The sequence below is a fragment of the Pempheris klunzingeri genome, chromosome 20 (genome assembly GCF_042242105.1).
Source record: "Pempheris klunzingeri isolate RE-2024b chromosome 20, fPemKlu1.hap1, whole genome shotgun sequence".
Lineage (NCBI taxonomy): Eukaryota > Metazoa > Chordata > Actinopteri > Acropomatiformes > Pempheridae > Pempheris > Pempheris klunzingeri.
The window spans coordinates 10,161,066-10,184,457 of NC_092031.1; the positions used below are offsets into that span (position 1 = coordinate 10,161,066).

Here is a 23,392-nt window from a genome sequence, read left to right on the forward strand (position 1 = left end):
CACACAGGCCCAATTTTCATGTTTCCTCTCATCTATACATCACCTCCCCTCCAGCTGTCCTAAGTACAAAATTCATTTTCCACTTCCATGTTTCAGGAAATATCCAGTTTTCCACTGTGTTGTGAAATTTGTGCTGTTTTCAAACATGTTTATGTGTTTGATCAGTCCAACTCTATCTTGCAGTGTATCAATATATCTGTGACTATAGTCCTGTGCACCGGCTTACATAACATGGTATTGTTAGGCGCACTAGTAAAAGAAATGTATGTTTAATCTAATTAATCACAGATATTTCTTAGTTCATTGGGAAATAATGAAAACTTTAAACCACACAATGACAAAACCTTTGCACTGGCAACCAACAAACCACCACAGTGTTTACTTGTTTAACATGATTAAGTAATGAAGGGATATTAAATCAGGCTTAGCTAACTGCAAAACCATCTTTCTCGTTATTGAGCAAGCATTTTGTAAACTCATAAAACTTGTTTGCTACACAGCTGTCACCATTTCTCGTGATAGAGGTTAACTGGCAGCTTGTTTGAATGTGATTTCATCTGTTTGGCACCCCGGTTGAGCAGCTGTCCCAGTATCCTCTACAGAGGAGACAGCAGTTTCAGGCTACCGTGCTTTGATTGTCATTTTCGATTTGCAAACATAGCAAACAAATCAAAGTTCAACAATAAAAAAAGGTATTTAATGTCCTTACTACTGAAAATTCCTGGGCCAAAATTGACTCAACTTGGGTCAATATAGCACCAACACAACACATCACTAGGCCCAGTGGGCTGTTTTGACCCAGTTATTTTTATTTTACTGTTGGATTATCTACCCAAATTAAGATAAGGTTATTTTGACCCAGTCTAAGACACAACAAGCTCGAGTTTTACCACAAAACTGTCACAAGTTTACTGTTAGTTCTGCGCACACTGTGCATATGACATTAAAAACTGCAAAGGACATACATATCATTAACAATCACTATCAAATAGTGACATTTAAGTTTAAAAACAGCCAGTCTGCAACCGCACAATATTACAAATATTTAAAAATAAGATACTTGCCACCATGTTTGTTTTTTTACCTCTGGGTACTGATAAAGTTAACCCAGTATTGCACTGATGCAATATTAAACTTTGCCTGTCCATTCCCTATTGTATCAGTACTTTTTCGGCAAAATTAAATTAAATCACTTGATTTGAACAATAAGTAATTGAAACGCTTCTTCTGAAAAATAATTAAGAAATCTATGAATAAGAAAATGCACTCACATAATTCCATTTTAAAAGAAGTGAAAAGATAATTGGTGGAAGTAGTAAACCTCAGTTAAGTCAAATGATTCAAATTGACTGAGCCTATCTAGTGTCATCTTGTGACTGTCAAAGTCAGAGAGCTACAACTCCACCTAAAAGGGAAGTGGTGGAAAAAATGAGAATTGGAACCAGGGACCAAACATGACAGTAAAATAGTTTTATGCACTGTCCCAGAATAATGGTGCTTCTGCTTCAGTAGGCGGAAAAGAAACTGACAGAAGCAGAGCAGATTTAGTTCTTATCATTTGACTCTTGGACACCAAACTTTCAGTGGAAAACACATGAATGACATTGACCTTTGGGTCAGTTTCAATGCACACAGCTGGAGGAGGGTGCCACGTATGGTTTGTTTGTTCCAGCTTGGCCTTTCTCTGGTGAGAGTGGCAGATAACTGGCTGATAGCTGGGCCTGAATAAAGGATCAAACACCAATTTGATTGGTGTTTGATTGCTATTGGCAGAGACTGGTCCGTCTCCCTGCTGCATGCTGGGTTCAGCTGTAGGGCAGAGACTGCACGGACATGGCTGGATTAATCCAAGCTGTGTTTTGGTGTTATTGCCTTAGAAACCTGAGTGAAAAAAAACGGGTGTCAACTTGATGACTTCAGAAAAGGGGCCGCCTTTGTCTGATAGCAGCACTGAAGGAACTTTGGAAAGAGGCGGACACAGTGACACAAGAGAGAAGTGAAAACGTTAAAGAGTTTTAAGGGCAACAAATAAGGGTTCCGATATGTCTGTGAGTGTAATTAAAAAAAAACTCACCTATTGATTACAAATACTGTAATCACCAGTTTATCTGGAACATGTCAGCTATTAGCATCAAATAACTGGACTGTAGATAATGTTTCATTTCTTTCTTCTCACTTCCTCATTACTAACTTCTCTCACCACGACCCCTGAATCTACATAAGAAAGTATAGAGTATAAATTGATGGAGGATGAAGCATGAATAGATACTATACATACGCAACATGTATGTATCTGCAGTACTTATAATTAGAGTATTCTGAACATCTCTTTGTCTTGTGTTTATAATGATACATTACATGCTTTTCTAAACATTAGCCAGCAGGAAAAGTGTCAAAAATTGGCATGTAACAAATTTCAGTTTCAATTTTGGTTGCAAGACACGTTCACACAATGCTATTTGTCAGTCCTCTGTTTTTCCCCATCTTTGTAACTTTTCCATATTACTCTATGTAAATAAAGATTGATATTCATATGTCATAGGTATCTACTCTAGGAGGTGTAAGACTAAGTCAATTGGATTTGTTGTTTTAGTCTAAATATTATGTGAGGATCTTTGACATGACATGCGAGAGTCATGGGTGGCAGTCATGGGTGTTATGTTGTCTTAGTCACATGGTAAAATGTGGTTGGCAGGAAACTGCCAAGGGAGGGACTTCAGGATGGCACCGTAAGTCATCACAGGCCACTCCCTCTGTTCAGGAAAGGTTGTTCCCATCGCAAATACTGTAAATGGCCTCCTTAACTGTGGACCTCTGAGTCTTGATCTGAGTTGTTGTCTCATACAGTCCTGTGCATTCTTGATTGTTCAAGAGCATCCTTACCAAATACTTCTTAGTATGGTATGGCAACAGCTCCGACTCAGACCAGAATGCACAGCAGAGGGTGTTGAAAACTGCCCAACCCATCACTGCCTCCCTACTCCCCACCACTGAGGCTGTCAAGCGGGGTCTGTAGTCATAAAGGACATGTTTTCCCTCCTCCCCTCTGGGAGGCGCTACAGGACTTTCTGCTTCCAGACCAGCGGGTTCAGGAAGAGCTTCTTCCCTGCAGCTGTCACCCATAGACTGTATAAAAGAAGTGAACGTAACTTCCGGGTCTATAAAATGAAGACCATCCGTTCCGTTTGTATTGAAGTCTATGGGAAAATCAGCCCACTTCTCACTTGATTTGTTACCTCAGTAAACACTTTCTTAATGAGTTTATGGTTTCTATCGGTCGTTTCAAGTCTACAGCATGATGTTCATTTAGTCAATCATGGTCCCATTTAGAGGGAAATAGATGAGAGAGCGGGATATGCTTTAGGGCGAGACTACGTTGTGACTAACCAATCAGAGGCGGGCTTTGTGGGACGAACATCACTTCTGGTTCCAAAAAACAAAGATGACGATGCCTGTCAGGTGAAACTCAAGGCCTCAAACCAATGGGTGACATCATGGTGGCTATGTCCACTTCTTTTATACAGTCTATGCTATCATACTGTCTGTATATATCTTAACCATATCTACCCTTCACTGTTATATATACTGATTTTGTGTACAAGGTTTTTTGCACTTCTGATACTGTCTTAGTACTCTGTGCAAGTTGAATCTAATCTAAACTAATAATGCTGCTTCACTTATGTTAAGGTGTACAGTCATCTGTGTTTATAAGTTCCTGTCTTTGTGTGTATGAAAGCCACTCGCATGTGGTTTTAGAAGATCCTCCTACAATTCGCACTTCAACAAAACAGACTCCACAAAGAGAGTAACGACCTTGTTTAACTTAATGATTGTCAAAGGTTTTTGGTCCTATCTACTTAGAATCTAGCTAGCTAAAAGGATAGAGACCAGCAGCACTCTTAAGGCCAAGGACTTATTTGTTCACAGCTAATGAGGAGGCTGATTTTGCTCCATTATACAAATTATAGAAACAACTTTGGCACAGTTAAAAGTGGTTCAAAAATAAAATCTGTCAGTCTTGCAGTCACTTTAGGTCAAAAACAAGGTAATGGCTACTAGTGACAGGAAATGTTTTGTACACTATAGGAAAACTTGTGATGTTGAACGAGTTTGAGGTTGTCGAGTGGTTTGGTCATGGCCAAACAGTCTGCAGAATCTGCTGGCTTTAACACTACAGCTTGTTGCACTATTTACCAGAGAGGAGGAACTTAGTAGAATCATTTGCTGTATGTTTGATTGAAATGAGAACCTGCAGTCTAGCCTAGGTTCACTTTATTTTTTGGTTTCTTTCTTTCTTTTTGGCAGATTTTGCAATGACGTGCTTGAGGCATGGTGCTATGGCACAGTTAAATATTAACCTGGATCAATGTGATGAGAATAAGGAAGACAACATGAAAAGAAGCAAGAGCTCATATCATATGAGTCATGTGAGGAAAATATAAAAGGGAATGGTGAAGGCACTGGCTTAGGACACTGCAAGTGAGTAAGACTAGAAAGAGTCTATAGGCAGAATTACAGGAAATGTTAAAATGCGAGCACTAGGCTCTCTTGAGCAATTCATCCCAAGATGCTGAGCCACAGATTTAAGTGGTACAAAGACACAAATACTGAAGACAGAAGCTGTAAAAGAGTCACTTACGGAGTTCCACTTTCTTTTTCAAGTTTCTGCTCTTTCATCTTTCCCCTGCCCATACTATTGAATCTCGCCTTTATTCATCTCACGCTTTATCTTTCCCAACACCCCTTTCTTTTTTCCAGTCTTCAGATCTGTGCTGTCTCAGTTATATCGATGGCTTACAGCTTGGCCCTTGGAGAAATCTGGCAGTCTTTATGGCTGAAAGATGCTAATGGGCTCTAAAAATCCAAGTAAGTATTTTTTTTTTTATAGGAAGGGGCCCTGGTCTACTTGAGCAACTTCATCTTGATTAGGATGCAGTGCATGTTACTGTAGTCCCAGCAGATAAAGGCTGGAGCTGAAGGTTCAACATTCTGGCTGTCGATGACATGAAGTTTGTGTGTGAGATGGAGAGTGTGCATAGAGCAAAGTCAAAGCTGTGGAAAGTGAGAAAAGCTGCAGAAAGAAGATAAAGTTTGGACGATAATGTCTTTGTCCATGAAAAATAAATCTGCCTTTTATACCTATATTCATATTAAAATTTTTAAAACATTGTATTTCTTTGACATTATTTAACAATTTGTTAGAAACATTAGAATCTGCCGCCTGTTGCTGGCTCTATTAATGAAAAACAAAATGTGTAAGCAGTTATCATTTCAGCAAGTGAAACAAACAAGGCAGTTTATAATACAGTTTTATTGTACTGGAATGTTAATAATGCTGAGAAGACAGCTGTGGGACAAAGGCCAATAACCTTTTTTGAATGATCTAAAGTGGTGACATGAATGGAAAGTGAAAGTTTAAAATGTTAAATGTTAAAGCCGCTCAAATATTTTAATGACAATGGATTAAATTACTATGTGTAAAATGAATGATATTGGTGGCGATGAACCCACAGAGAAATAACACCAGACTCTGCAGTTTCCCACAGCTTTATCCGGCATTTTAGCCTCTTTCTTATTTTACAGCCAGCAACTTGATTGTTTTGGTTGCATCTCATCGTTAAGGCTGCTGGGGAGGGGAACGACTGTGAATACAGGACGGTCATCACAGACTTTGTCGACTGGTGTGAGCAGAATCACCTTCTAGCTAATGCCAGCAAGACAAAGGAGATGGTGGTCGACTTCCACAGGAAACCCTCCAACACTGCACCGGTGAATATCCAGGGACTTGACATCGAGAGAGTGAGGACATACAAGTACCTGGGTGTTCGCCTAAATAACAAACAGCGGAGGATCTTGGCCAAACTGTCCACCATCATGGACAACACCTCACACCCTCTGCATCAGACTGTGGGGGCCTTAAGCAGCTCCTTCAGTGAAAGTGCGCTTCCGCAGGTCTTTTATTCCGACTGCAGTCAGACTGTACAAATGCTGAATTATAGCCTGCTGCACCAACTAAAATCACTACTAAATACACTTTATTATTACTCAACCAATCCATGGACAACTGTGCAATAATCCATATGTTTCCATCCCATCCCTCCCTGTTGCTGTTTCTTTATAATTATTGTATTACTTGTGTTTATAAGGTTTTTCTGTATATATTATGTTTATTTAATTTTCTCTTTCTTTAACAGTGTGCTTTATGTCTGTCCTTTGAGCTGCAATAACAGCGACCTTTCCCCACTGTGGGATCAATAACATTCTTTATCTTATCTTATCTTATCTGTACTAAGCGAAAAAGCGCATATAAACCCAGTGTATGCTACATGCCCAGCACCAAATGGCAGACTGACAAAGTTAGCAACTTTCTTGTAAACCAAGTATCAGCTTAAGAGTCTGATATTTCCCACAAGAGTTGGTGGAGACCAAAACAGAGCTCAACGGACCGTGAATATTTGAATTACATTTGCTAGGTTTACAGAAGCATGACTCCAAATGTGTGCTAATGCTGCTCTATGTCTGTTGGATGTGTAAATAAACAACTGCTTGCAATTAGCTATATCAAGTTTTTTGGTTGGTGACAGCATTAACTGATCTGTGCAGAGCAGTGCAATATGCGGAAAATTCAGTACCACTATGCTAGCTACCAATTATGTTTGATATCTCCAGGAAACTGTGGTAATACTGTGACTCGAGACTAGCTGTTCCAAAATACACAACCCTATAACTCCCTCTCCCACTTGTTTTTTCTCACAAACACACACAGAGATGAAAAATCTGTCAGCCTGGGGCCACGAGGCAGAGGAGGCCCGGTGTGGTTCCACCTCCTCCTAGTGCAGCACTCTGCCTACATCCCTCCTTCAATCTTCCTCTCTCCTCACATCCCCTCACTCCACAGGACCTCCATAACATGCTGTGTGGGATTGAACATCAGTCATTTTTAAATTAACATGTACTGTGCAATGATAAACAAATCCATGTTTTAGAGACCATTTTTTTTAGCTTTACAAGACTCCACAGTCTTGGCTTGATGAGAAAGAAAGCGACAGACTAGAAGCAGCTGCTGACAAATAAAACTAACTAGCATTGCCGCCTCAGAGTCACCCACATAAAAGCTTCTCTGCTTCGTTATTATCCCAAAGATAAGTGACGGCTGCAGGGAGAGTAAGACCTAGTGAGTTTGCATGTGTGCGCGATTACAAGTAAGTATGCTCCTGTTCTCCTGTACCCTTTCCTTCAAACGAGTACCTGGTGAGAAAAAAAACACAATGCAGGTCTGATCCAGAGCCCCTGTATCCAATAAACACAGCCACGTTTGATGTGTTGTAAATGAACAAGAGCAAGACCCCAGAGGGCGAAACGGGCCAAACTCACGGGGAGCACTGCACAGCCACGGATCAGGAAGACCGTCTTTCTTTTCATCATTTTTATAGCCCAGTCCAGTTTCCTGAATCACCCACACTCCACTCAATCCCCGTTGGCAAGTACAACCCCCGACACAAATACTAGCTAACTGGCAGACCCCATGCCAGCCCTGATGGTGTACATGTCAGCCGGCCTCTGCTGAGCTTATGGGAGGTCAAACCCACTAAACCCCCTGTCGTATTGTCTTGCTACACTGAAAAGTACCTTTGAAACTCTAATTTTCAATAAACATTAGTCAAACTAAGCAACTTATTGTAACTTTATGTAACTTTGATTGACATGATCCCTGACTGTTGCCTATTACAACACCAGCAAAAACAGCGTAGTTAAGAAATTTAGGCTCCTTTAGTCATCAGTATAACTACACTGACAGCAGAGTCCTCACTGATGACAACCAAGAACTGCTGTCGGTTGAAGGCTGCATTTCAAATGTATGTCTCATTGAGGCCAGAGAGGCTTATCTTGTGCACACCACTGAACGTGTGGATCAGCACTTCTCCCACTCACTCTGCCCGCTTGGTCCACACTAGGATAACATTTTACTGTAAACAAAAATTATAGTATCCTCGGTCATTTCCCAAAGCCAGACAAAGCTAGTCAATCTATAAACTGTAGTTACTCCGCTGATTAAAAAATGTCCATCAATACATCTGTCAGCCTGACTCCATTTGTCTTACATTTTAGTTTGGCACTGAATGCATAAGCAGATTAGTATTGGAGAAGACGGTTGATGCTGGAGGCAAGAAAAGGAGCCATCATCACAGACCCCTTCCCTTCGCTTTTCTAGGTGAAATCCAGCTGCAAAGAACGTGAAGCCAGCACAGTGAATTCAACACGGACATGCTTTACCCAGAAACTGGTGGGATCCATAATAACACGGAAAGCAAAACAAGCAAGGGCATGGGGTGGAAGGCACTGATTGACAAGGAAAGGAAGATAATAAACACTGGAGAGCAAAAAATAAACAAACATATCCATTCCTTTTATGGGAATATTAAGGAAAATTACATTTACATGTATTTCTGCACATGCACTCGCATATCATTTATTGTTTCTTTCATAGGCTATTATTCTGAAAATATGTTTCATTAATCGGCTGACAGTTGGTGTAGACAAAGCCATTTGAGGAAATTATAAATATTTGTGACAATATGATGATCTAACCTTTGGTGGGCTGCAACCTTGGCATGTGGACTGAGATTAGATGCTGGGCAAAGTGACTAATGGGCCACTAATTGCATAAAAATTGCTCCAATCATCTCTTGGCTGAGCTGATAAAGTATGTCCTTGTACTGTAACAATGATTCTCAAATATGTGTTATCACAGCCCAAAGATCTCTGAAAACAAACACAGCTCCAGGTGGCCTCACTAATTTGACCCCCATCTCTGGCAGAAGGTGTGAGAATCAGTGACATGAGCTGCTGAAGGGTTCCTCTGGATAGAAACCTGCCCGAGTCAGGTTTGAGGAGCACAGAGCACATCCAGAATACGCAACAATGCCGTGCCTTGTCATTGGCCTCCCTGGATTTTCCCAGGTTTCCCTTTACTGTACCTCCACCTGACTGCCTGTGGCTGTTAATATCTAATTCGAGTCCTGGTGCTGCTGCATACAGCTGCCAAAAGAGTACACTCCAGTCCTTATTTCAGCCCCACACACCAGCTCATTCTCTGCACTCTGGAACTACCAGGTGTAGGATTATTGCCCTGCATCACTCGACATCTATGAAATCCTCATTTCTCAGGTCTTCCCCCCCCACCTGCAAAATGTCTTCTGTCTTCTGTCTTAAACTAACAGTGGTGATTTAGAAAATACAACCAATCTCTAAGCTTTTAAAGCTGATTGATTGTTCATTGTTGATCAGAACCAAATGAATGCTGCAACGTATACTTGGTGTGATTAAGGCTGCAATTTTTCATTATCATCTTATTTTCTCCATTGACATCTTCAAATAACTAATAATAATAATAATAACTAATATTCAGTTTGCACCCAAATAAAACAGAAGAAAGCGGCAAATCTTCATATTTTTGCTTGTAAATGACTCAAGCATCTAGATGAATGTAATGTCAGTCATCTTATCACATAATCCACTTATTGTTTCAGCGCTACATGTGATGGGTAGATGGACGAGCCGAAATGAATGAACTGAACACAGACCAATCAAAGGCCTCCACTGCTAATGAAATCCCCTCATGGGAACTGACTATACACAGAACACCTCTGCGCTTGGCTGCTTCAAACACTGGATCTGTACTCTGACGGATGTGTGGGAGTCAACAGATTGGGCCGTCTAGTCAGCTGGAGAACGGGAATGTTGCAGCAAGATTGTTTTCTTTCAAATCTGTGGTAATCCCATGCCAGTTAGACTAGCCACCACTGGTTTCAGTGCAGCGAGTCGCCTCACCCAGACCAGTGACGGTGAGGGGGAGTGTGTTGATGGTCGACAGTTGTGTTTCTCCCATCACTTCGGACGTCCAAACACAACTAGCCTCCCTGCGCTTGTTCCCTTTAGGTGTTCAGACAGCACACTGAGGTGCACTTCATGGCGAATCACTATGGACTAATTTTGGCTCTCACAAACTCTTTGTTTATGTCAATCAGGAAGTATTAAAAGGCCTTGCTCATCCCTCATGGACAAATACCCACAGGAATTTGTGGAATGCTGTGAGAACAACGTCGCTGCTATTGGAATTCATCAGTGGCCACAGTGTAAACTATTTTATAGAGACCACTTGGAGGGGAGGCATTTACGGATAATCCACACATCTTCATATTCTTGGTGACACAGGGTGCATACAACTCTTAAGTAGTTTCAATCTGAATTCCCATTACTGGTTTGATAAGGCTGTTTCAGTAGGCTACCTAGCCCACATCCAGAGGAATTTTAATTATCAGTATTAGTGGCAGGTGACCAATATCCAAGCCAGTGTGTGAAACAATGTGTCCTTACAGCACAGACCAGACCAGAAGCTAAATCAATGTATCAGAAGATTTTATTATGTTCATGATGATAACCCATACTTTAAAGAAAAGCCAAAACATCAGACTCATATTGTTTTGGTGACATGTAAATGACTTTATGTCAGAGGGGAATTCATATGTCATCTGGCTGTACGAATAAAAAGTCCTTTTTAGTGTCCTTTTTTTTAAAAAAGAATTCCCCAACAAATACTGTTGTAAATGAGTTAGAAAGTCAGTCTCAGCGTTCATAAACATGCATTGTCAGCAGTGACATGGAGACACAAAATCCCCCTTCTTACCTTTGTGCTTCTCCATTCCCTCGCAGTGACGCTCGCAGTTTCACCCTCTCGTCCCTCGCTGTCCTCCTCTCATAAAATCAAACAATCCCCAAAAAGTTTGCCGACAAGTTTCTGAGTGATGGGACAGCCAACTTCTGCGGAATGCAGCCCGGCGCTCCCGTTTTCAACAATGCACCGACTGACTGGCTGACTGGCTGACTGACTGACTGGCTAACTGACTGACTGGGCTGGAAGCGCTGCGTGTTTCCTGACGGAACAACAGCGCTCTCCTCTTCCTCCGAAGCTGCTGAGCCGCACCTCCTCCCGACCGCAGCATCCACACTGCAGCTCCCTCAGAGTGGGGACCCTCAGGTGCCATCCAGAGGCTCCCATGGGTCCCTTGACAAGCTGAGGAGTAGTTTTGGTCACACAGATAGGATGGTGAATTAGGATGTTTGTTTTTACTTCTTTTGTAATCATTCATTACACACACATGTCTCTACTTTGTTTGGGGCTCAGATTTAATTTGTTTCCTGTTATAAATGTGTGAATCTTGGTTTTAAGATAAGCACATTGAATGATAGAACTAAAGGGCTGTCCAAATCGTGGCAGCAATGTGGGTTAATTTTTGCATAAAAAGACAAATGGTGTCTTAATTCTGACATGGATTATCATTATTATTATTACAGTATCACCTGCTAGGGAAAACATTGAGCGTGTAGAGTGCTGTACTTTTAAAGCCATTGCTTCCTCTCTCTCGAAAAGTGAAGTTTTGTGCCCAAACAGCCGCACACCTCCGTGGGAGAACCGTGACCGGGTGGAGGTATGAGAGGAATGTCACGCAGAGGAGCAGAACATACTGCAGCAGATGATTAAAATGCATGAGGAGCATCTGACTGTTTTGTATAAAGCCTCTGCTTGCCTGAGGTTTTTCAGTAACCTATAGGATCTTAATTTATCATTTAACGCTGCAGCTCTCAGGGCGGGTGTGTGGTTGAAAGGCAAAATAGACCAGAGACCAGAGCACCACTCGGTTAGAGGTTGTTTTTACTGCACCAGTCAAACCCAAGATAAACTGCAACTAGAAAATGTGACAGTCCTGTGATGTCACTTTCTTTAGGCTCACTGCAGCAGACAGGAAATGGAGCCTGGGGTGGCATAGTAGTTAACAGAAGCACCTTGTGATGGAAATTTCTCCCTCAGATAGAGTTCTCTTGGGACAGGGAGGCACAGCCGAGAAGGCAGCGTGTGATTCTGGATGATTTCTGTGAGATCAGAACTGTGCACAACGAGGACTTCAACCTGAGGATCGGAGTGGAAAGAATCAATGCTGCTTTATGCATTCCTTATCTGAACATGTGCTTAAACTTTGTCTGTTTTAGCTGTTGCATACCCACAGGTGACATTACACGTGACTTGCAGACACACTTCAGTTGGATTCTTTGATGCCATGTTCAGATGACAAGTTTTTGATTGATGGCATTGATGGTCTGGGTGGCAGAGCAATTTTTACATTAAAGATTTCTAGTCACGAAAAGGGCTTCGGCTCTTCAGCAACCTACATATCACCCAGCAACTGTGTTTTTTATAGTCAAGGTCACAAGGTGCTGCAGCTCCTAACTCAATGGTCAAAGGTTGCCAGTCATCAGAGTCAGACAAGGTCAAGACAGGCGTTCACACTCACAATCAGTGCCCATACCACCAAAAAAGCAAAGCAAATTAGCACAAATTTGCAGCTTTTGATTTCAACCCCTTTGTCATAGCCTAACTTGGGATTTGCTGTTTTTTTTCCACACACCACCACTAGTCATTTACGAGCAGTGTCTTTACTGTGTATGTGTGTGCTTCTGTGTGTGACTATGTCCCACATCAGCAGCAATATCCACGGGACGTTTTCTCATGTGAAAATAGTTGTTCTGGGTCAAATTGAACTCACTGTTATTTGTGTGTTGGCATGATCTTCCTCCGTGTAGTAGCATGCACTCTTATCAAAGACTGCCTCCCAGTCCCTGAGGAATGTGTTTATAATGGGAAGTTTTATTAGAGTAAACTTATTAGTATAAGACCAGATTCACATCCCTCTCTGCTGAGTGTTTTTTCCGATAATAACAGGATAAACTGTCTACTTTAAAACCTGCCAGAACAAAACATTATCATGTAATACAAGACTGTATATACTTGACATATATATATGTGTATTGAGCCATAAATGCTCTTAAATGTAAATGTTTCAAAATGAAGCAACAAGACTGACAGCTTGTGTGATTCTGAAGCAGAGACAAATGAGATGAGAGACAAGCTTTCTTGAGATCTACAGTTCGAATTTGAAAATAAAAAAAACTTTTGTAAGTGGGCCTTTTGAAGGTCTCAAAGGTGCATTTTGAATTCTCTGTGCGGTCCCTTTAGCTCTTTTGTGTTTTTGGTAGATTGACACGGCATAAAGTTTCAGCTTGCAGAGTCCAAATCAATGCACTTGTCAGTTAGGATTAATTAACAGTCAAAATACTGCAGGATAAGCTGGTGAGAGCAATAATAGAGAACCATTCAGCAGGGATTTTGTTGAATATGCTTAAAGTTTGTAAGCACATGTGTGGTTGTTTCTGCTTGCATGAGCTGGAACGGTAATACTAATACTTGAACAGTGAAGGGTTTGATGTATTAAATTGCTTCTTCCACAGTTGTGCCCATCAACTGTTCATGTTTCTTTGAACAAGTCGAACCGGTGATGTGCACAAACACGTTCGGCAAAGACAAAGCATCAGTGTTCCCCGCTAAATGTAAAACTCCACAGGGTCTGTTTTCAGGATGGTGGGCTGACTCAAAATGTTGGCAGAGCTACTTTTCATTCTGGAGAAACTTCCTGCTTTTGTGTCTCCATTTATTGTAACAAAGGCAGAGGATACAATTGTGGGACAGCCGTGTGTTTTCTGTAGGTCTAATGTTTGTTTCATAAGCACTTTACTTGTCTTCCATGTGGTTTTTAGGAAAGAATGGTAACTGTGATTATAATCTCATTTTTAAATATCTGACATAAACTGACTAAAACGGTGCAGACTTTATGGATTTTTTTTCTCCTTTTTTTTCGAGAATTAAAAGAATCTACACTTTTCCGGAGCTTTCAGCTGCATCTTATTGCCTTCATCAGTGGATGGAGCTGTCATCACATGACCTAAGAACCTTGAGTTGAGTTTTTTGGTCTGTGTTTGTAAAACTACAGTTTCCAAGGCCAAGAATGAGCTTCCTCACTCAATACTTTTGTTTTTGTTGTAACACAGGAATTCACTGTCTTTTTAGGTACTGTAATAATTCAGTTGTTAACCTCAAACCTGTGGCTGTTAATGTGTAACCCTGCACAGACAGCACCTCACTTTATGCAAGTCAGCTAGAAGTCAACGGATGATGTCATTTCTTTCTTGATCATATAGCTTTGAGTGAATTGTGAAAGTGTAAATGTGAGTCAGGCATGATGGACCAGCATGAATTGAAAACAAGGGTGGTCTGGCTTTTGTCTCTGTCTTGTCTGCCTGTCCGCAGCAAGAGAGCTGTCTTCTTAATCCAACGGGGGAATTCCAATTGTGCAGCAGACCTTTGGAAGCCCCTGGCTGTACGGGTGGCTTCAGGTCTTGAACGTCACATTGTGATGTTTCAGTGTCATCGCGCTTGTCTGTGTGTGTGATGAATTTGTGTGTTGGTGTGCAACAAGGGTGTTAAAGTTTCTAGGTGGGGCGGACAGACGCTTGAACTTTTTTGAGTCAAAGGTGCAAATGCGGACTGAGTTTCTCTCCTCTTTTCCGCTGCTGATTGGAGCACAGAGCATTCCTCAGCTGTGAATCAGAGGACAAAGGTCGCTGACTCAACTCCAAATTAGCACTGGACCCTCTTTAATTCAGGGGGCTCCCCCATGTTTGCACACATACAGACATATAATGCACCACCTTCTTCTGAAAAGAGACCCCCCCCCTCCATGTAGTTAGGTATTTTCATCTAATCCAGTCTAAACCCAAGTGCCTCCTCTTACTGTTACGTCTGGGAATTTCCACAGAAAGTTGAATCCACTGACTCTGCTGTACCTCCCTGTTGTTTTAAGAACATCTAGACCAAGAATGCAGAGGGCACTGGCTTCAGACACACTACACCTCGTGGAGATGGTGCTGATTTCCCCGCACCTCAGAGGTGTGTGCACCTGACTAAACTAGACACCAAGAGCCTCTCCCGTGGCTTAAGTGGAAGAGTGTTGAGTCATGGCGCGATAATATTGTTTTTAGTTCATGTGTGATCAGGTTCAGGGTAACCTCTGTGGAAAATAAACAGGGGTTCTTCAGATTTCAAAGTGTGTGTGGATGACTCATGTGGCGGCTGAGAAAATGTAAAAATCGAATTGCCTCACAAGACTTAGCATAGGACAGGTATTTAGATGATTCACAAAATATACCATGGTGTTGTTTCTTTGTTCCCTTCCCCTTTTTCGTACATTTCATCCTATGGTGTCTGTGTTGGTTCATAACATAACTGTGTTGCCATTTTGGCCCTGGTCTGTTACTACAGATTAAGTAAATCATTAAAAACAAAAACCCATTCTAGTATAAATATTGGTATTAAATGGTTATTCATGAGACATGGTGTCACAGTGGAATATAAATTTGTCATTGCTCACTCCAGTCTGTATCCCACTGCACAGACCATTTGAGAATCTGTGCCTTTGTGTGCCTGTGCAACATTGCCGCCTGCTGGTGTAGATGTGGAGGTGTGCACAGCTCCAGATAAATGAATACTTTACTTTAATACTATAAAGTTAATGTTATATGGAGCAAACACATTATCTAGTGAACTAAAATGCAGGGGAAGAATAAAGCATTTCTCATGCCCAACACTGCTGTATGTCATTTCAGTCATTGTGGCCCTCCTGACCCTCTTCAGTCTGCCAGCACAGTATAAAAGAAACTCGCCATATTCCCACTATATCCCAGTTTGCTCCACGACAACCTGCACATCAGCATTTTATGCAATTGTTTCCTCAGCTGAGGATGCCAGGCTCTGTCCTCCACTGAATCACCATCTGTATGATAGACAGAAACAGAAGCACATCTCACATAACTCTTAGCATAAAAGCCCCAATCTGTCAGACTCCTTAGCTTGACAGCTGGCACCACCCTGATGAGCCTCCTCTGACACGAAGATAAGTGCTCTCGCAGAGAGATGTACTACATTTGATGTTAGGGTACGGTCAGAGTAGAGCCTCCTCGAATGAATGAATGATAAGGAGACTTTATTAAAAAGCGCCTGCCACTCCTTGACCTTGCCTATGATTTTTATTCACAGCCATTAGTGTCAGTTATTGAAATTTCTTGAGATGTGCCAGGACCTCAAGTAAGATGAGAACATAATTTTCATAGACCCAGCAGCAAATGTACTTCAAATTCACATGCAGACGTTCAGCCTCTCTGCTTTGGTTAAATTCAGCAGGGCGACTGTAGCTGTGAAAATTACCTCCACAGATGCCAACCACTGCAAATGCTTTGTTGACAGCGTTTACCGTCCTCACTGTCATCTCCCTGGTGACAGTCTTCAATTATGTGCCATTAAGAGCCAAGAATACAAAATGTATGAATATAAGATCCAGATTTTCTGTTTGATTACATGTATATTATTTCACCAAGTGGCATAACTTATGTGATCATCATTTTTTATTGTGTTTTATGTCCCTGCAAAGCACTTAGAATTGCCTTGTGCCTGAAAGGTGCCATCCAAATACATTTGCCTTGCCATGCCTCCTCTTTTTGCACAGATGAGAATCACACATGTGATACATGGGAATTAATATGCAAGGAGTGCATAAGTGTTATTGAAAACTGGCCTCTGATTGTGAGATATTCTATAATTCTAGGTCAAAGGAAAACACACATTTGGAAATATGTGACCCTTTTAAATGCCGCATAGGGTGGTTTGGTTTGGTGGTTTTTCCGGACACTGTACCTTTAAATGTGACCCGCTCCTAGGGCGCATGCGCAGGCTGTGTTTAGTTTTCTCCAACCTGAGGAACTGTCTGCTGTCGCTGCGCTAGCAAACCCACCGCTGCCACTTCTTGTCATGTTTTGAGAGCTACAGCGGTGCTTCCTCTCCCCGAAAATAACTGGAATATAAGGAGACGCCACCGCAGAGGGCTGCCAACGAAGTCTACGTCTGAAGGTCTTCAAAACGCCGTGGGAACAGACCAGGAGGATAAACAACAGTTCAAAGTGTGTTTGCCCCCCAAGTCGGCAGGAATCGCCTTTCCAGTTCCCACATCACAACCACATCCATGTTGACTGCGGCAGCCTTCGCGCTGGGTCCTGGGCTACAAACACCACAACCCCTTTGTTCTTCACTGGACAAGATCCGGCTAAATAGCTGCGGACCCTTGCTGGTTATACTGTACATTTCTGTTTCGGTCTGGAGGATTGTTTAAAATGGCTGCTGAAATGGCATTTGGGAGAGAGAGTGCTCTTGAATCAATGCAGTAACGTTACATTACCTCGCAGAGGCCAAATAAGCCACTCAAGCTAACAAATTATGCATTAGCTAGTCACAGCAATTCAACGAGTTAGCTGCTTTAAATAGCTTTAATCGATGGTCTTGTTTTTTTGCTTGGTTCTTCCAACAAGAGGTAGGGTGAAGGGAATTCCTCCCACTCCAAATCTATGCATGCGGTTGAGCAACCAGCTTTTAAAAACCACCCAGCTAACATTGCTTTTTTTTGTACCCATTTTTGCTCCAAAGCTTTGTAAGCAGGCGTACTCAAGCCTTAATTTGAGTATGCAGAACTATCAACGAATATGCAGGACTTTGTTGTAAGAGGAACAGCCTGAGCAGCCGAGGCTTTCTCCCAAAAGCAGAGCTAAAGGCCCCGGACTTTTACACGGCTTGCTGGGTCGAACTGGGGGGGAAAAAAAGATGGATCCAGGAGGGAAATGTGAGACTAAACTCTTGCTTTTTGGACCCAAACTGACCCCCCACAGCGACCTGCGGGGTATCAGCAGATACTTGGTGGTGTATGTTTTGTTTTACTTTGTGCTGTTCACTCACGCCTCCCCGGCCAAACCTTGTGACAAGAACTGCCTCTCTGGAAAATGTATCAATGGATCCTGCATCTGTGATCGAGGATGGGTTGGAGACCAGTGCCAGCACTGCCAAGGGAGGTTCAAGTAAGTGTGCCATGCCCTGCAGCTTTCTGCCTAAAGATATCATCTGTAGCCTACCTTGGATTCCTTGTGTCATTGTCTTAAAAAGGTCTGAGCCGCTGTTTTCCATCAAACAGTGTCGGCAAACACACCTGTGTGTACCCAGCTTTTTTTCTGGAAAATGGGTGGAAGTTGTAATGGAAGAAAATGGCATGCATGCACGACAGAGATAAACCCCTATTTGATTTATGGTCAGACTTCACCGTATTTTTGAATGAGCCAGCAGCTTCAGCAGACCTGATCAGGTCAGAAGATACATGGCTTATTTCCAGGGATTTGTAATATGTGACTCACATTCTGCTTGAAAATGCTGCGAAACCAGAGGTACAGGATTGGTGACGGGGAAACCCAAATGTGTAACAATTATTTTCACCCATGATTAATCTGGCGTTTGTTTCCTTTCATGAGTCATTTAGTGTATAAAAGGTTAGAAAAAGGCCCGTCACAGTTTCCTGGAAGCCTCAGTGGGTCTTATTTAGATTCAGCTTGTTGACAACAATACAAAACTAAAACGCACAGTTTAATTACACTTAATTACAAGTTTTGTTTGAAAATGTTTGAAAAAACGGTTTGGGGAACTTGTCAGTTTGCTTGTCGCCTGTCTCACAGTCTCTCGGTCGGGTATTTGTAGTTTGTCCGTGATCAGCATGTGTATTATTCACATGCCTGACATTTATTCCCCCCTCGTAATTTAGATTTATTTAGTGTGATGTCTTCTCCTGTGCAAGAAATGAAAGTGATTGAGGCTGTATGGCCGTCAGTGAATGGATGAGTTCCATTATCTCGTACAATCCAATCTGCACATGTGAGCACGGACAAGACAACCGAGACTCAACATAGGTTATTGTATTGATTTGCATCTTGATGCGCTTGCATTGATTCCAAATAAAAACCTTTTGCTTTTGCCAGAGAAAGTAGCCAACAGCGGCTACAAGGAAACATCTGCAACTAATTAATTTTACATATGCCAAAATGAAGATTATGCCTGTTGATAAGCACAGGTAGAGGCCATGACAACCTTCTAGTAGGTGCACTGAGTTAAGGATGGTGTGCAAATAGGTAGTAGTTAGAAAAAGGCAGGTAAAGAACGAATAAATGCCAAACTGCGATATAATAATAATAATAATGTTCATCTTGACTGTGACTCTTGACAGGAGCATCTAATGGCCCTTCAGTACACCTGAGGTGCACTCTGTGGTACACAAGTGCTTCGATCACAGTAATTTGCTCCTGATGTGTCTGAGGTTTTGCAGCGAATAATCTCCCCTCCTGTGTGGCTACTGTTTATTTGTCTCCTTTCTTTTTCTATTCATCTATCTGTCATTTAAAAATCCTTAAAGCTGAATTGAAGGCGAAAGGGCAAAGCAAGAATTTCATTGTGCGATGAAACTTTTTATCTGCACATCTGACAATAAAACCATTGAATCCTTGAATCCTCACCTAGAGACAAACGTCTGAAATGTGAGAATGAAACTCTTGAATGAAACATGCACCCTGGTTAATACATGATCAGTCACCCATGAACAAGCTGTGGCTTCCTTGCTGTATTGACAGTTTAAATCGGTGTCACAGATGAATTTCTTGTTTATGGTGTGCGATAGAGTCTGATGTTAAATATAGATGAGCCAAGCATCACAATGGTGTGGACGGCAGGAACACACAGAGTCTTGAGGGACAGTTTAGAGACAGACAGTTTTACAGGATAGTATTTCCCAGGGAAGTACAGCATGAAAAATTCATCACCCTTGCATGTCTACACAGCCCTAATTCATTGGTGGTTGCATGCTGCTTGTTGTTTATGTCATAAACTTTCACCTCAAACAATCAGCAAAACATGAACATCACTGTAGTAACCGTAACAAGACACCTCGAGCGTATCATTTTCCTCATCATTTTCAATTCATTCAGGGTTTTGTGGGTGGAATACGCACAACTCTAGTTTCTCGTGATTTGGGGCAAAGATTAATGTCCATTTAAAAGGCATCTATCATTGTGACACACTACTGTGGTCTTTTGTGTTTGTTGAAAACTGTTTCCAGTATTAGACCTCAGACGTTTACAGAAAGGAGAAACCTCTATAAGAGACACCTGATTGAATCTTTTGGTTTGCAGGGAGTGACCTTGGGCAGATTTCGTCTTCTTGAATCTTGGAAATTGAATGCAGTGCGTGACAATATAGTTGGAGTAGTTGGACACCTGAGTGCACATTTGTACACACAATAACAAAATGACACTTCAGTGCTACCATTAAGAAATAATTCGATCAATAATTCAGAGTCAGAGTTGGTAGACCTTTGTTTAAACATGTTAAGAGCTGGGTGTTTCATAAAGCAATACAGCTGTCATTTGTCTATTCTAACTAATTCTAACATTTTAGAATTCTGTATGCATTCTGAGTTGTTTTTTTTGTTTACTTACAAGCTCTTAAAAATTAGAAACAAGAGGGTCTGATGTTTGATGGCAGCAAGTCACATTCTCACACAATATTTGCGTAGTTACATCTTGATGTCTGTTCCAAGTAATGCTGCTGGTTCTGAACAGAGAAATGTGCATGTAACCTAGAAAATCTTGTGGATTTTTGATTTCGTTTGATCAATCTGCTGCTGCAGGTAAAAATGTAGGAAAAAGTTGAAAGGCCGTCATGGCTAAAGTCTGAGTCTGAGGAAGGATGATTTTAATAACTGCATAGGCTTAGGCCCCAACTACTTTATAATATAACTACTTTATTTTTTGTATATTATGAAATGCTTTTTGTGAGGGAATAGATTTCAAGCAACAATATTTCTCAGGTCCTCTGTCTATGAGGCAACACATCAAATTACATGATTTCTTGTGGTCAAAGATGCTCTTGTTCCCTCTATTTTTATGACTTTCATTTAGAACAATACTTTCCTAGCTGTATGTAACATAATACTGTGCTGACTTCTGATCTTCAGGTTGACGGAGCCCTCGGGATACCTCACCGATGGTCCTATCAACTACAAGTACAAAACAAAGTGCACGTGGCTCATCGAGGGCTAGTAAGTACTTTTCTAAGTTAGTATGTTCTGAAGCTGAGCACAAATTTACGGGCAAATTTAATTATGCAGTGTAAACTGATTAATGCAGTTAAACCAAGCTGATCAGCATCTCTGTTGAAGTAAGTATGCTTACACAGTATATAATGTAAAGTGGAAGTGTAAGTTTGACTGCTACATTTGAATCAACCATCGTTTTGAGGAAGAACCCCAGTGTTTGTTGATGCTTTCAATTGTCATGGCAACCATGGTCACTGTGAGGACAGAGCTGTTTGGACACGTTATTACTGGGACTGAAAGAGAAGGCAGCCAATCAACCTGACGTCCTTAAACCATTCTGGGAAAAAACCATATTCATTTGTCTCTTTCACACTAAGCAGTAAACTGATTTCTGTTTGTCTTTGTATGTTTTGGATAAATGATGATCAGTATCCAGTAACAGAGATGAATACATCCCGTTCTTCTTAGATTACATCATGATGAGCTGTATGAATGGGGCGCTCAGTGTACAGTTACACTAAAATGAAAATAATTTGTCAGTGATATTATCCATGAATACTATTACATTTACAAATGAGGCCTGTGTGTCTGAATCCTGCAAAAATGTTTATGTTGTTCAAATGTTCATGCACCAAACCTAAACCATTTTTAAATTGTTTCTTCTTGCAGTCCAAATGCGGTTCTTCGGTTAAGATTTAACCACTTTGCCACAGAATGTAGTTGGGACCATATGTACGTCTATGACGGAGACTCAGTATATGCCCCTCTGGTTGCTGTTTTCAGGTGAGAAACTCCAAAGTGGAGTTAAAGTTGGAAGTTAATGTGTTGATTATAAAACAGACAACAACAACAACAACATCTGTATTTGTTGATTTATTTGACTGTTTAATTTACTCTTCATTTAATGTAGAATGAATCTGCTTAATTTAGCAGAGATTTATGGGTTTGTTTCTGTAACTTGGTATGAGTTGTGAGAAAGTGATGACAATGAATTGTCCGCATGTCTCTGCAGCGGTCTCATCGTGCCAGAGATACGAGGAAATGAGACGGTTCCTGAGGTTGAGACAACTTCAGGCTACGCACTACTACACTTTTTCAGCGATGCTGCCTATAACTTGACAGGATTTGAAATATTCTACTCGTAAGTATCCAGGCTCTGAATATGAACTCCAAGTTCAAGCAAAACATGATTAAATATTAAAACCTTGCATTCTTTGTATTTGTACTTGGCTTCTCAGAAGGAACCAATTCCGTGGAGGTTGTGTTTTAGTCCATCACCTGTGTTAAAGACTTGTTTCATTTATTTCTCCTGGATTGTAACATGGTTCTTGTACCAGAGAAAGTGGTACAAGTGCTTTTCTGCCAGACTAAAACCCACAGCAATGATCATTGCTAATGACAAGTGACCTGCTTCATAGTTTTCTTTTTATCCCTCCCACCTTTACCACACGCAAGATGATACGTACTAATCTTCCTCAGTCTCTGCGTGGCCTAAATGGCTCATACTGTGTTGGCTAAACGAAAACATCTTTCTGCACAGGATCAACTCTTGTCCCAATAACTGCTCTGGCCACGGGAAGTGCACTCCTGGTAACTCGGCGGCCAGCAGAGTGTACTGTGAATGTGACAAGTACTGGAAAGGCGAGGCCTGTGACATCCCTTACTGCAGGAACAACTGCGGCAGCCCCGACCACGGCTACTGCGACCTCACCGGGGAGAAGCTGTGTGTCTGCAATGACAGCTGGCAAGGTAAGAGTAACCTCTGTCCAAACCCAACAGCTGTTTGCAACCATTGAGATCCAAAAGAATGGTTTAAAGCATCTAAACCAAGTAGAAACACAATAAAGATTGTGTTCAATTTCCTAAGGAGTATATAGCCACGTTTTGGTGAAACATAAGATATGGACAGGCTTTAATTAGGAGAGAGATGTCAATCCAGTCCTTTAAATTTGAATTGTTGTGGCTTAATGAATAATATGTACGCTCATTCATTCATTCCTTTCTGCATTTTCACTGTCAATGTAACTGCTGAAGGACAATCTAGCCGAAAAACAACAATGTCCCAGCACCCGTAAAGCATCGACACCTAATAAAAAAAAAATGGCGGTGAAGCATCATTGGATTGTTTGACAACATTCAAAACACTGAGTGATGAATCACATGAAAAATCCTTTAATGATTCCAGGTTGCAAAATGCTGTTGCTCCTCCCATGTCTGCTGTGGTGATTATGTAGGAAGACATAATGAAGAATGTGTTAGCAGACAAGTGTGAACAGCTGCGCTACGTTGTCATAATGCTGATCAGTAACACATCGATAAGCCCTGCGACAGCGCTTTGTGCTATTATGTGCCTCCAGCTGGAGGGAACCAAAGGCGTTCACGTGATGAAACTTGACAGAATAATTAGCGGAGTCATGAGCTTTTTCAGCGGGGCCCTCATTCGATTCAACATATTCCCTCCTCCCTGCCTGTTATGTTTGATTAAGGGGTCT

The 23,392-nt window shown here is 41.4% G+C and overlaps 2 protein-coding genes across 2 annotated transcripts in view; one reads left to right on the plus strand and one right to left on the minus strand.

The window, feature by feature from the left end:
* The window catches only part of afap1l2 (actin filament associated protein 1-like 2), a 37,703-nt gene extending 26,796 nt beyond the window's left edge, over positions 1-10,907 (minus strand). The window contains exon 1 of the mRNA XM_070851627.1: positions 10,688-10,907. Within this exon, the coding sequence (XP_070707728.1) occupies positions 10,688-10,703 (16 nt within the window). The 5' untranslated portion in view covers positions 10,704-10,907. The remainder of the gene's footprint in view (positions 1-10,687) is intronic.
* A 5,824-nt stretch (positions 10,908-16,731) lies between these two features.
* The window catches only part of atrnl1b (attractin-like 1b), a 62,271-nt gene continuing 55,610 nt past the window's right edge, over positions 16,732-23,392 (plus strand). The window contains exons 1-5 of the mRNA XM_070851258.1: positions 16,732-17,847; positions 20,820-20,903; positions 21,570-21,683; positions 21,913-22,041; positions 22,441-22,649. Coding sequence (XP_070707359.1) covers positions 17,597-17,847; positions 20,820-20,903; positions 21,570-21,683; positions 21,913-22,041; positions 22,441-22,649 — 787 coding nt within the window. The 5' untranslated portion in view covers positions 16,732-17,596. The remainder of the gene's footprint in view (positions 17,848-20,819; positions 20,904-21,569; positions 21,684-21,912; positions 22,042-22,440; positions 22,650-23,392) is intronic.